This window comes from Corvus cornix, chromosome 8 (genome assembly GCF_000738735.6).
Source record: "Corvus cornix cornix isolate S_Up_H32 chromosome 8, ASM73873v5, whole genome shotgun sequence".
NCBI lineage: Eukaryota > Metazoa > Chordata > Aves > Passeriformes > Corvidae > Corvus > Corvus cornix.
The window spans coordinates 31,281,623-31,294,658 of record NC_046338.1 but is presented as its reverse complement, the minus strand read 5'-3'; the positions used below and the strand labels follow the sequence as shown (position 1 = coordinate 31,294,658).

The 13,036-nt window shown below is 62.7% G+C and overlaps 1 protein-coding gene across 1 annotated transcript; it reads right to left on the bottom strand.

The window, feature by feature from the left end:
• Positions 1 to 1,702: 1,702 nt before the first annotated feature.
• QSOX1 (quiescin sulfhydryl oxidase 1) lies at positions 1,703 to 12,407 on the bottom strand. The gene is given in 14 exon segments (XM_039556217.1): positions 1,703 to 2,604; positions 2,606 to 3,027; positions 3,030 to 3,128; positions 3,515 to 3,694; positions 3,934 to 4,078; positions 4,189 to 4,311; positions 6,130 to 6,259; positions 6,400 to 6,537; positions 6,952 to 7,097; positions 7,326 to 7,416; positions 8,208 to 8,310; positions 8,490 to 8,538; positions 9,832 to 9,932; positions 12,113 to 12,407. Coding segments are annotated over 14 exon segments (2,211 nt in total). The 5' UTR covers positions 12,390 to 12,407; the 3' UTR covers positions 1,703 to 2,397.
• Between the last annotated feature and the right edge of the window lie 629 nt (positions 12,408 to 13,036).

Here is a 13,036-nt window from a genome sequence, read left to right as displayed (position 1 = left end):
GGAGAGAGCGCTGAAGGGGTGGGAAGGTGGCTGAGTGTGCGGGGGGCTGGCCACCGACCTCGCGGAAAATTAAATTGCACTTGAGGGCAAATTGTATTAGGGAATAGCGGCCGCCTCGCGCCAGCCTGTGGCCATTTGGGTAATTAGCCCCAGGGACCCCCGGGCTCGTGGCAGTGCCGGGAAGGGGTAACCCCAGCAGGGAAGGCACCCCGGGGGCTCGGAGTGGGGCCCCCAGGACAGCCTGTCCCACCTGCGGGTGTGGCCGCAGCAGCCCGATGCTCCCGCTGTGCAGCGCCGGGGTGCTGGCCTGTCCCCAAGCCATCCTGACAGGGGCCACCGTGCGGGGGACACTCCGAGCCCTGCAGCGGCCTGGCCCCTTTGTGCCCTGCACTGGGGCTCCCCAGGTGTTGGAGGGGGACACCCCGGTGCCACAGCCCGGGAGAGCCGGGGCCGGGAGGATTGGGACAGCACCAAACAGGATTACGGAAAGTCTATTTAGCAGACTCTCTTTTTCCTGCCGCTTTAGGCTGCGGGCCTGTCGGGGCTGCTAATCTGGGCATCCCGCTAACCCCCTTCCGGCAGCGCCCACCTCCCCAGCCCTAATCCCCCTCACCCACCTGCTGCACCCCCTGCCCATCCCGCCGAGGTATTTTGGGGCTGAGGTAACCACGGGCAGCCCCACATCGCGATCCCTCGGTCCCACACGGAGGAGCAGCTGGTAGGGAAGGGGGTGCACGGGGGGTTATTGATGTTGGGGGCGAACCCCCCAGGGAAATCAAGGAGAAGGAGGCAGCAGGGCTGCAGCGATGAGCCCTTCCCCATCCGTCACCCGTAGTGGGCAGGGCCAGCCCCGGCCGGGGGAACTCAGCCCTGCTCCGCGCTGGGACGAGCCCACCGAGTACCCGCTCAAGGGACATGGCCAAGGCCGAGTGGGCCAGAGGTGGCAGGACAGGGGTGCCAGCCCCACAACACCTGGAGGCGTGACCACGCACAAACATTAAAGGAGAGATGGAGAGAGAAAATTTATTTCACGGGCAGGTGAGGGAGGAAGGGCTGACGGAGCCAGAGCTCCCGGAGCCAGGGCAGCAGCAGAGCCGGGCCCCCTCCTCCCCATCCTGCCGGTCCTCGCCTCCCACCTGGGCAAAGTGAAGATATCAAGAAAAAGGCTCCAAATCGGATTGACACCCCCCCTCCCCCCTTAATAAAGTTTATTATCGGCCGGGCTCTAATCCTTTTAAATCCCCCACGCGGGGGGATGGGCCAGGATTAAGGGAGGGCAGCATAATCCCAATGAATTTGTTACAGGGGGATTTAGGCAGCGCTGGGAGAGCAGATGGCCCCGGCCCCGGCTCTGGAAAACAACCATTTTCCTTAATGATTCCTAACAAGGATAAAAGGGCAGAGAGAATCGGGGACAGGCACAGGGGGCCCACACCCACGGAAGTCCTGGTCCCCAGGGATGCTGCCGTGTGTCTCCCTGCTCCGGACCACAGGCACGGTCAGCACCGAACTCCAGCTCCACAGCTCGTGCCAACTTTTTTTCCATCAGCTTCCTGGCCCCCACATGCCTCATCTCCCTCCCCTGCTTGAGGAGAAACCATGAGCCATCCCAGCCCTGGGGATGTAGCAGCTGTACGGGGGGGCAGCTGGCCAGAGGTGCATCATCCCGAAGGAGAAGGCAGGAGAAAACATACCACAATAATTAAAAATATTGAAAGGATTTTTAAACCAAGTGCTCTTCCCGGGATGGGGGGGAGGTGGGAGCAGGGACAGCAGGAATGGGGGGTGGTAGTCCAGCATGCCCACGTGGCAGGGACCAGCCGACACAGCAGGGCAGGCGTCGGCAAAAATAATTTATTCCACTAAGACAAGCAGAGAATGAACAACGGTGTGGGGAGGGGGCGAGAAAAGGTGGGGAGGCCCCGGGCCACATCTCAAAGAGGGGGATACAAAATGCATCTGAACCCATGACTGCTGCCCCCACCCATCAGCGTCCACTTTTTGGGGCTAAACCTTCACCCTCCTGGCCCTGCTAGTGGTTGGACCCCAATGGGCTGCTCTCCAGCACAGGACTGGCCTTCCCAGTTTGAAACCAGCCCAGTGCCAGGGAGCTTGAGGCCAGCTGGGTGCCAACGCACAAACCACCGTTCGCGTCCCAGCTCCCACACGCCCAAAAACATGGCACTATGACCTGAGAGGGGGATGCTCTGACACCTCCTTCCTCCCAAAAAGAGCCCTCTACCCCCTACCCTGGGCGAGGCAACTGCCTTGAGCAGGGCAGCTCCCGAGGGGGATGTGCCAGACCCCTCCCCGCTGTGGGACAAAACGCTGTCCCAGGGGTGTCCTGACTCAGCAGCCCGCCCACCCGGGGAAAACCCCCGGGCCCCCCGACCCCTGTCAGGCCACGGGGAAGCCGGGGCGGCCTTTCCGGGCGCGGGTGCGCAGGCGGAAGAAGGTGTACATGCCCAGGAGGCACATGGAGGAGAGCAAGTAGAGGGCCACGCAGAGGCTGATGTCCAGGCGGGAGAAGCCCAAGCCGAGCACCCGCAGCCAGGGGCTCCTCCGCAGGCCCTCCCCAGCATCCTCCTCCTCCTCCCGGAGCAGGACGCCGGGGGGCGCGCCGGCGCTCCCTGCCCGCCGCGGCACCGCGGCCCAGGGCGATGGTGTCCCGCTTGCTGATGCGCCGGCGCCGGCCCGCGGCCGCTCGCAGCGCCTGGCTCTTGAAGTGCTGCTCGCTGAAGGAATCCAGGTCCACGATGTCCTCGCCCCCCTCCCGCAGCTTGGGGTTCAGCCGCACGATGCTGGGGCGCCGCGGCTCGGGCGAGCCCGGGCGCCCCGGGACTCTCGCCTCTGCCTCCGTCTCCTTTTCCTCCTCGTCTGCTCTCCCCCTCTCCTCTCGCGGGCCCTCCGTGCCCAGCCTGGCCCCGGTCCCCTCCCTGGCCGCGGGGATGGGGTCGGCCTCGGCATAGTCCATGTAGATGTTGGCCGGGGAGAAGTGTGCCTTGAGGAACGTGACCACGGCGGCTGCTCCCAGGCATGGACCCCCCGCTCCTCCTTGTGGCACTGCGGACACAGGTCCGGCGGAGGCCACTGCAGCTTGGGGAACATGGGGTCCTCGGTGTCACCTCCTGCAGGGACCGGAGCCAGCAAGGGGGTTAGAGGGGACGTGTGATACTCCCTCCCCCCGTATGAGCACCCCGGAGAATCCAGCAGCTGGGGATGGGGACATTTGGAGGAGCCACCTCGGGAGGAAGGGTCCCTCCGTGGGCAAACAGCAGCTTTGGGAAGCTCCCTGTAAGGAGCATGTAAGATCCAGCTGCATCTCCAGGGCAGTCTGACACTGCGTGACCAGCTGCTGTCCCCTGGGACGGGGGACAATGACAGCAAGATGTCCCCGCTGCTGCACCCTGCAGCCATTTCCCAGATCCGTCCAGGAGGAGGGACGTTCCTCCACCTCACCTCCCCTTTTCCCTCAGGAAGCCGCTCCGACTGCCCTCGTGGCAGCCCCCCTTACCCGCCAGGCGAGCGTTGACCTTGTTGTGGTGGGACCAGAGCCAGAGGACGGCCTCCTCCCTGCTGGCCACCCTGTCCATGGACTCGGCCGCCATGGCCTCGAAGTGCTCGGCGCACTCCTGGCAGCCGAAGAAGTGCCGGACGTAGCAGCGCATGGTGCTCAGCACCTCCAGGGGCAACTCTGAGGGAGGCAGAGCACGGGGCTGAGGCTGGACCCCAGTGCCACCACCACGGTCCCATGGCTGAGGTAGCAACCCCACACCCCAACTCTCTGTCTCTCGTCCCCCACGGAAACTGCCCCCGGATGAGATGAAGAAGGGCAGAAACAAACCTTTGTCCACATGCAGCATCCCTATCCATGCCAGAGCCCACCTGGGGACTCCCTCCCTGAGCCCCTGATGCCCCCAGGGACACCAATACCTTTGTCAGGACCGTTCTGGGCAGCCTGGACAGTCAGCAGATGGAAGATGGTCCAGAGCCCACAAGGGTAGCCACGGAAGTGGCGTTCACTGCCCTGGCAGCCCACCCACGTCACGTTGGTGGGGAGCACGGAGGGGTGGGAGGCCTGGTGGACAGATGGACACGGCGTGATGGGGCTGGCAGGCAATGCCAGCCTGGGGGGCAAGGGGCAGGGGTAAGGAGAGCAGGGGCTGGGGGTGCCCACGGGCATCTTACGTCTCTGTTATTCTTCATGGCCTCCTTCAAAACGGTGCGGGGCAGCTCGGGCTCTGTCCAGTTCCTCAGCCAGGCATCCAGGGTCTGCAGGTAGGTCTGCACACAGGGGCGCCCCGGGAAGTACTGCAGAGGGGGAAGAGGGCTGAGAAAAAACAGACTCCATCCTGGGAGCAGCAGGGCAGCCCACAGGCACCCCTGGCTCACCAGGACAGGCACTGGGCAGCACCAGCATCCTCTGTGCTGGAGGGCAGCAAGGTCCTGGCAAGGTTTTGGTGCCTATCTCCCAGGGGCTGGGAGCTGCAGCTTGTCCCCCCCCTGGGTGGCAAGTCCCCTGTGTGCATGTTCAGGCTCCAAACCCCAGCCCCAACTGAGGGAGGCAAAAAGCCACTCTGTCCATAAGTCTGGCAAAGCCGATTAGCAGCTGCACTTTAAAACCACTCCCGGGAGACGAGCAGCCTGGCAGCCCATGCCACCACCAGACAGACGGACAGAGGGATCGATCTGTGGGCAGGAAGAGACACCAGCACACAGAAGTGATGGAGAAGCGAAAGGAAGGAGGAGTTTGCTAAGTCTGAGCTGTTCTTCCTCCCAGGCCCATGGGGAATCACATGAGAAGAGCCAAATTTGCACGGGAATGATCTGTGACCTGACAGTTCCGCTGCACAGTGTCCCCGACTCCTTGGACAGGAGGCTTTGCTGTGCAATCCCCTGCCCCCAGGAACCACTTATTTCCACGTTTCCCCCCTTTAATATCTCTTGGGAATGCAAGAGTTAAGGCTGGGACCTGCTGGCTGAGCTCCCCCAGGCTGAGCCCTGGGCTGGCAATCCTGGGGACGCTGCTCCGTCCTGTGGATGAGCAGGGCAATGGCAGCGCGGGCTCAGCATCCTCGGGGAAGCACCGGCACCCACCACCCACTGCTCCAGCTCATCGAGGGGAAGGTTTGCGGGGAGAATTGAAAATGGATCAAATAAAACCAGTGCTGCTCCCCACCCCAGCACACCTGTACCCACGGGCAGGGAGCTGGTGCCATGGGGGTTTATTTTCCCATCTCCGTAGTTCACATTCAAGGGAGAAAGAGCGAGGGCAATGGTTGGGGGCAAGCAGAGGAGCCACATGAAGGTCTGAGGCACGTGTTTGGAGCTGTTTCTTGGGACAGAGCAGATGGGGGTGGGAGCAAGGGGTGTCTTGCACATCAGTGAGGTCCAAACTGAGTGTGAGACCCTGGCTGACAAAGGAAGGAGCAAAGAAGGAGGGCACGGCCCCAGTCTGCCAAGCAGCCTAGGCTGTGACAGGCACTGAGATGGAGACAGGGCCCCTGCAGGCCCGGCGGAGGAAACAGCCAGAGGCAGCAGGACTCCATCGCAGCAGGAAATTAAACTGCCCTGCTTGTGCTGGCTCAAGATTCTCACTCACTTCAGCTCTGCCAGGCCCAACATAGAAGGAAAAAGGAGACCTTAAATTAGGCTTGTCTGGAGCCTGACTCAGAGTGGGAGTTCCTTTCCTGGACTATTATCAAAGGAGCCTGCAGATTGGCTCCCTGAGCCGAGCATCCAGATCAGAGTGACAAACCCCTGTGGCCATCTCTGACACCCCAGCAGGTGACAGCCTCTCTTCTGAAAAGACCTCCTGCCTCAACACCTCCTGCAAGTGCCGATCCCACTGCCACCAAAGCCGGCAGCACGCATCTTGTTTGAAGCACTCCAGCACCGCCTCGTAGCTCCCACTGGGACTTTGGGCTGAGTGTGGAGATCTGCAGGGACAGGGACAGCCTGACAGCAGCCATGCCGTACACTGAGCACCAGGACACAGGGCCCACACCTGGGACTGCCACGCTTCACTACCCACGAGCACTGGGACACGGTGGCCCACACTGTGTTTGCATTGCATGAACGGACAAGGAGGCACAGGCAGCTCCTCTCCCGACATGCAGAGCTCCTCACCTTCAATAGCGTGGCCACGTAGCACTTGAAGGCGGCCAGCTGGGCTCCGGCCAGCGCGGAGGCACGGGCAGCCTCCACCCGCAGCGAGTAGTGCAGCGCGGACTCCAGGTCGGCCATGTACAGCTTGGAGCTGGGGAGGGCAGCGCAACACGAGGTTCCATCAGCGCCTTCATCCACACCAGGGGTTTTCCCAGGGAAGGAATGTCCCAGCCCTTTGCCCCCCCCGGCACCCCCCAGCCCCGGTGTCCCCAGCAGGGTGAGGGCTCTGACCGGTCGGCTCGCAGCGGCTGGGACGCGTGGTCGGTGTCGTTGGCGGTGCTGGCCGTGGTGTTCAGCTTGTAGGAGCCGCGGGTGATGCCCGCCAGCGTGCGCAGGTAGTAGGTGTAGAAGGAGCGTGCCTCTATGTGCCTGCCGGGAAGGAGAAGCCCTGAGTCCCTCTTCCCTCCCAAACCAGACCCCAAGGAAGGAAGCAAAAGAGAAGGAGGCTCAGCCGAGTGGGTAATTCGGGCCTGGGCAGGGAGGGCATGGTGGGCCATACTCTCCACCTGCCCACATGCACCCTGGAACAGGACTGAGCCCCAGGTAGCCATGTCATGCCACCTCCAGGCAGGTGTGGCAACGGGATGGCTCAGTCACAAGGATTTTCCCTTCTGCCAGCTCCAGCCAGGGCTGGCAATGAAGTTCAGTGCCCAGCCTCCCCTACCCAGCCATGTCTCCTTCCTGACGCGCCTTCCCACAACTACAGAGGAGCACAGAGAGATGGGCACAAGGCTGGCACCCCACCAGCATGCCCGGAGCCACCCTGCTGTGTCCCACACTCACACGGGCAGGCGGGAGAAGGAGCCGTTGCGGAGCAGCAGGTATCCCGAGGGGAAGGTGGTGACGCCGAACTTCTCCACGAGCTCCTCCTCGATGCTCAGCACCCTCCTCACCGCAATGTTCTCGTACTGCAGCATGTCCAGGGCCACCTGCAAGCCCCGGGGTCAGATGGGGGGCAGAGGGATTCCCCAGCCCCACCAGGGATGCAGCAGAGCTGTTCAGTGCCCTGTGTAACATTTGGCACTGGCTAAGCTGTGTGCAAGCTGGGCAGGGAGGCTGCCTGAGGAGAGCTGCCCCGCCAAAGGCGCCTGGGAATTATCAGGCACCAAGGGACACAGGCTCCAAGAGAAATGGGGGATAAATGTAGCTGTACCCACCTCTCTGCCCACGAAGGAGTTGCTCTTCTCGAAGATGAGTGCCAAGTACTGGTCCTTGTTCCTCTGGAAGAAGGTACGGACCTCCTCCGCGCTGCAAGAGAGAGCAGGACGGCAGCAGGTGCCTCGGCATCAGCAGGACGCTCCGCCCTCCCACGCACGGGGAGCTCGACCCTCGCCCGCTGGCATCTGGCAGGGACTGCTGGGGCAGGCTCAGCCCCACCGAGCAGGCAATGCCTCCTGCTGCAGCTTCCAGCCTCCCTTTCTGCTCTGGTTCGCAGGCTTTGAGAAAACCCACGGGGCTTGGCCAAGGAGGTAGAAAACAAAGCACAGGCAGGGAAGGGCAGGGGGAAGCTGCACACTCGCCCAGGGGAAAAAACATCAATGAACTTGAACCAGGGCTGGGGTTTTTTTGGCTAAGACACAGAGGCACCAGAATACCTGAGGCATGTGCCTGGCTCGACCACTGCTTTGGGAAATCCAAAGGCTCCTTCTCAGGACAATGCAGCAACTGTTTGCATCCAGCAAGGACAACTCAGATACCAACAAAATTGTATGCTATCAAAAAAACCCTTTTTCAGGACAGGAGAAAGCTTCTAACGCAGCCTCATTCAGCATGGCATGACACTGCCGTGTCCCAAAGAATTTGGGGCCCAGGAATTGCTTGCTCTAAGTGGAGCTGATGAGCAGGTTCATTAGGAGACGCAACAATATGGCCCCATCTCATTTGGGCGATGGAAATGGCTCTGCCCTGGCCAGGTCATCTGTGTCTCCCTGGAACGTGCATGATGCAGCAGCTGCTGCTTGCTCATTTTGGGTTCAGGATTTCCCCAGAAACCTGCTCCCCATGGGACAGAGGCCATCCTGGCCTCCTGCTGCCCCTACCTTGCTGGCTCCAGCGGAGGACAGGCGGGTGGCCAGGCATCTTGGCTCTGCTCAAGGTTGGTGATGATGGCATGGCGCAGATCCTCAACGGTGGCACTGGGATCTGCAGGGGGACACGACACCAAGGGGTCAGTCCTGGGGAAGCCGATCCCAGGGGCCAAGCCGAGGGAAGCTGCCTGGAGCTGCCACCCCAGAGCTCCCAGATATTCCAGCGTGTGGGAGGTGTGGGCAGCAGGGCCGTTCACATCCGGGGTAAAAAACCCCATGGCTCTGAATACTCACTGGTAATCCTTATCCCATCCTCTGGCTTCTTGCTAAAAGCTCTGAAGAACTGAAAGGGAAAAAAACACAAGGGGAAACTGGAGTGAGTGTTTGGAGTGGGACATGAGGAAGTGCAACCCATCAGGCTGAGGCTCCCTGTAGATCAGCTCTGCCTCAGTTTCCCCACAACACTGCAGAATGCCAGCTGACATCAGCCAGCACAGAGGAAGCTCCCAGCTCTGGCCCCATCTTTCGGGGCACCCCCAGAGGGGAGGGATGCAGGCACGGGCTGGGAGCCATGTCTGGCCAAGGGCTGAGCACTGGCAGGCAGTGGAGCAGGTGTCTCCAGGGAGGCAGCTGGAACCTTCCCAGTCCTGCAAACCAGTCTCCCTGCCCCAGAGCTCTGACAAAGCAGAAAATAGGGGGTTTTCCCACTCCCAGCCTCCTAAAGTGGCTCCAGTAGCCAGGGTAGAGCCAGAGCAGCTACACCAGGTTGCATAAGCCAGGTGTTTGCTTTGCAGGCTGGGCTGGGAGCTGAGGCTGTTTGCAAAAGGTGCTTGGCAGGGACAGGATGTGAAGCAAGTGACTTCTTGGCACGGCCACATCAGCACACCTCCCGGCCCCGGGAGATGTTTCCATCAGTGTCCCAGGGCAGTGCTCGATGAGACCCCAGGGTAGGGCTGGGGCCAAGCCAACCTGCCTGGAAAACCCCAAATCTGACCCCACCTGGAGCTGGGCCTGTAAACTGGGACTGAGGGCATGTCTGATAAAACCCTTATCACTACCCATTCCATCTCAAGGCAATCCTGGTTTTAACTGCTGCCTGTAGCACCTGGAGCACTTTTGCTTCACTGCTCGTGCTGGAGCAAGGCTCTGTTTGCAGCGGGAGGTTCTGCAGAGCAGTGTGTTGACACAGCTAAAGGGCTGGGCACAGGCCCAGCAGGAGGGATGGCTCCTTGCCAGCCACCGCAGGAGGCTCCCAGGAGATGCAACCTCCCGCAGCATCCCTGTGCCCTCCTCCAAAACCTGCGCCTGCAACCTCCCTCTGCCCTCAAACAGCCTTTCCCAAGGGTTTCCAACCCAGGATTCAGATTCTCCCTCATCCTAGCAGAGATCCAGCCTCCATGTTTCGCCACAAAGCAGCATTTTGGTTTCCCCTCCTCCTTGTTGCTCCATCACCCAGCAGTTGCACTGGGTGCAGCCAGGACACAGCACTGTTTTGGGTGAAACAGCTCTGGCCTGCAAAGCCCCAAGGGGAGTATTTTGGTGCAATAGCCCTGTTAGTCCAATTGAGCAAGAGAGGGACAGGCCAAAAAGCAAAGCACAGTGAAACCCAGCAAGCAGCTGGCACAGGCAGTCTCACCTTCATGGTGGGGAAGCCGGTTATCCCGAAATCAGAGCACACTTGCTGGTTGTCCTCGTCGGCACAGTCAATGGCCGCCAGGATCACTGCAGGCCTCCACTCTGTGGGGACAGAGGGTGAGGTCAGCATAGCTCAGCACCCCCACAGCCCCAAAAACCGCCCTCCTCCCCACAGCTGCCTGCAGCGGAGACAGGAGGGATCTCCTGCTGTGCCAGTGACAGAGACCCTCCTGTCCCAAACTGCTGCTTGCCCCTCGCAGGGCAGCGACCAATGGTTTCCAAGCCTGAACACCCGGGGCTGTGGTCCGTCCTGGTGTGTGGTGCCCTACTTTCCGGGCAGCAGGAGCACAGGGAAAGCCGTGTGAGGCAGGAGCTGGCTTTGCACGCCCTGCCCTGCCAGCGCCAGAGCACAGGCAGCTCTGCCCGATGCCGCCTGCCTGGCTGGTTCTGCCTGTCCAACCTCTGCCCCAGCTCCCGGGAAGAGGACACCAGGAGAAGGGGAGGGATGGCTAACCGCAGCTCGGGGAGAGCAAGGAACACGGGCTCCAGCTTGTCTCACCCCAGACCAAGGGCACAGCTGATAACCAAGAGGGAACAACCCAAAACCAGCAGCCAGGCCAGGGCACTGCAGCAGAGCCCGCCCAGGTTCTGAGCACCCACTCCCCATTTGTGACTCCCCACCATCTCCCCAGTGAAGAGCAGCGGGTCCCTGGGGTAAAACAGATGAACAAAAGAGGGCATGGAGGCATTTTAAACAGCAGGCTCTGAAAACCAGCAGGAAAATGGAGAATAAAGCTCTGAAATGGCTTCTTTTTAGCGTAAAGGACACAAGCTGGAGAATGTCCAGCCTGTCCTTAGAGTGAGACAGGGAGGGACATGGCACTGGCACGCAGATGGAGCCTGTGCTGCCCCAGGTGTAAGCATGCTGGAGGCAGGGACACACCACCCCGTGTCTCAGGAGATGGGACAGGTGAGCTGCTTCCCACCGCCCTGGCACTGGTGGCACAGGAGGGCTGGTGACAAGCCCTGCTGCAGGGAGGAGGCACGCTCCTGGACTCAGCGGCACGTGGTGCCCGCGGCTCACCCTGGCATCCTCCCCGTCCAGCCCACTCCTACGAGAATCCAGCCGTGGGAATGGCAGCGAGGACGCTGCGCAGCACGGGGGCGGCTTCCCCGCCCTGCCTCCACGGGCACACCATCGGCGCTCCGGCCTCCGGAGCGGGGAGCCCTCTCTGGAGAGGGGCCAGGAGAGCCGGCATTCCCCCGCGGGGCCCGGGCACACGCACCCCATTCCTCACATCCTGCCCGTCGGGGAGCTCTGACGGCATCCCCAGGGAGGGACGGCATCCCCTCGGAGGGACGGACGGGATGCCCGCCCGGCCGGCCCCCTGACTCACCCGGCACCGCCGCGCTGTATCAATTAGCGCAATAACAGGGAGAAGCACCCCGGGATGCCGGGGGAGGCAGGATGAGTCCCGGCACGAGGACGAGGGGCCCAGCAGCGGGGTGTGCGGGTCCCCAGGCACGGCTGGCACCAGCCAGGCCAGGCATCAAGGTCAAAGCTGGGAACAAACCAGCTGGGATCAGCGCCCAGCAACCTGCCGTCCCCATCCCTGCAGGCACCGGGAGGAGCGGGGCTGTGGGGAGGTCTGGGGGGCAGTGGGACCCCCTATGCCTGGAGCAGGCTCCACCTGAGCTTCTCCCTACCAAAGCGGGTCCAGGGATGCTGCTAAGCCAGGCCTGGATATCGGGGGGAGGGGGGGAAACCTGGACAGCGGCAGGGAGCTGGGCCTTCCCAGAAGGCTGACGATCCAGGGAGGCTGGAGCTGGGCCGCAGGGGGGTTTTGGGGAGCTGAAGGAGGGCAGGGCAGAGCGGACAGAGGGATGGTGGTGGGAAGGGCACAGAGAGGATGCAGGGATGCTGACGGGGACGAGGATGCAGGGAGGATTCAAGAATGTGGGCGGAGAGGAGAAGGACGACGGGGCAAGGACGCAGGAGGGATGCCAGGATGCTCCTGGAGGGGAAGTGGGACTTCCCCTGCGCAGGGGCACGGGGAAGAGAATTTAGGGGTGCTGACGGGTGAACAGACAGAGACGCAGGGGGCATTTAAGGGCGCAGGGGCAGAGACACGGGGATTAAACGGCGTGCTGATGGAAGAGGACAGAGACACGGATAAGGGGTGGGGGCTAAAAAGGTCAAGGGCACAGGGAGGGATGGGGCCGCCGATGGGGCGGGCAGGCGGGGATGGGGAGAAGCGGGGACAGCGGGGCCGGGGACTCACCGCGGATGTCGTGGGCCAGGGCCCGCCATGTGGGCGCGAAGTGGATGCAGTGCCCGCACCAGGAGGCGAAGAACTCGACGGCCCAGGCGCTGGTGGAGCCCAGCAGCCGCCCCTCCGCCCCCGGCCCCAGCAGCTCCAGGGGGTCAGCGGCCGAGTAGAGGCGGCCGGGCCGCGCCGCGGGCACCCGGAGCAGCAGGAGAAGCAGCAGGAGGAGCAGCAGGAGCGGCGGGAGAGCCGCCGGGCCCCCGCGACCCCCGGCGCGGAGCCGCCGCCACATCGCCCGCCAGGCCGCCCGCGCCGCCGCCGCCGCCGCCTTTAGCGCCCGGAGCCGCCGGAGCGCCGCCCCCGGGGCGGGGCCGGGGCGGGGACAGCGCGGGGAACCCCCGCCCCGGGAGGGGCACGAACACCCCACAGCCCCCACAGCCCCGACAGCCCCCGGGCACAGCCCCACAGCTCCCACAGCACCCCGGGCACAGCCCCCGAGAGCCCCCGGCCCCTCTCGGGCGCCCCCCTATCACGGGGAGGGGGCCCAGTACTCCCCTCCCCGCCCTTTGCTGCAGTGTTGCCCTTCCGTGAGGGGACAAATGGCATAAAATGATACAGTTCTGATAAAGTGAGGGCTGCCCAGGGAGGCGGTGGAGTCACCGTCCCTGGAGGTGTTTAAGGAAAGTGTGGATGTGGCACTGAGTGCCGTGGCCTGGTTGACAAGGGGGTGTTGGGTCACAGGCCGGACTTGACGATCGCAGCGGTCTTTTCCAACCTAAATGAACCTGTGATTCTGCAATGGCGAAGGCAGCTGATTCAGCCCCAAAACGCACGTTGCCACCATCATGGGCACCCTGAGGGCAGCGCCCTGGTCAGATGCCCTGACATCAGCCAGCGTCACTGGGCACCACCTGGACATCCTGTGGAATGGGGACCCTG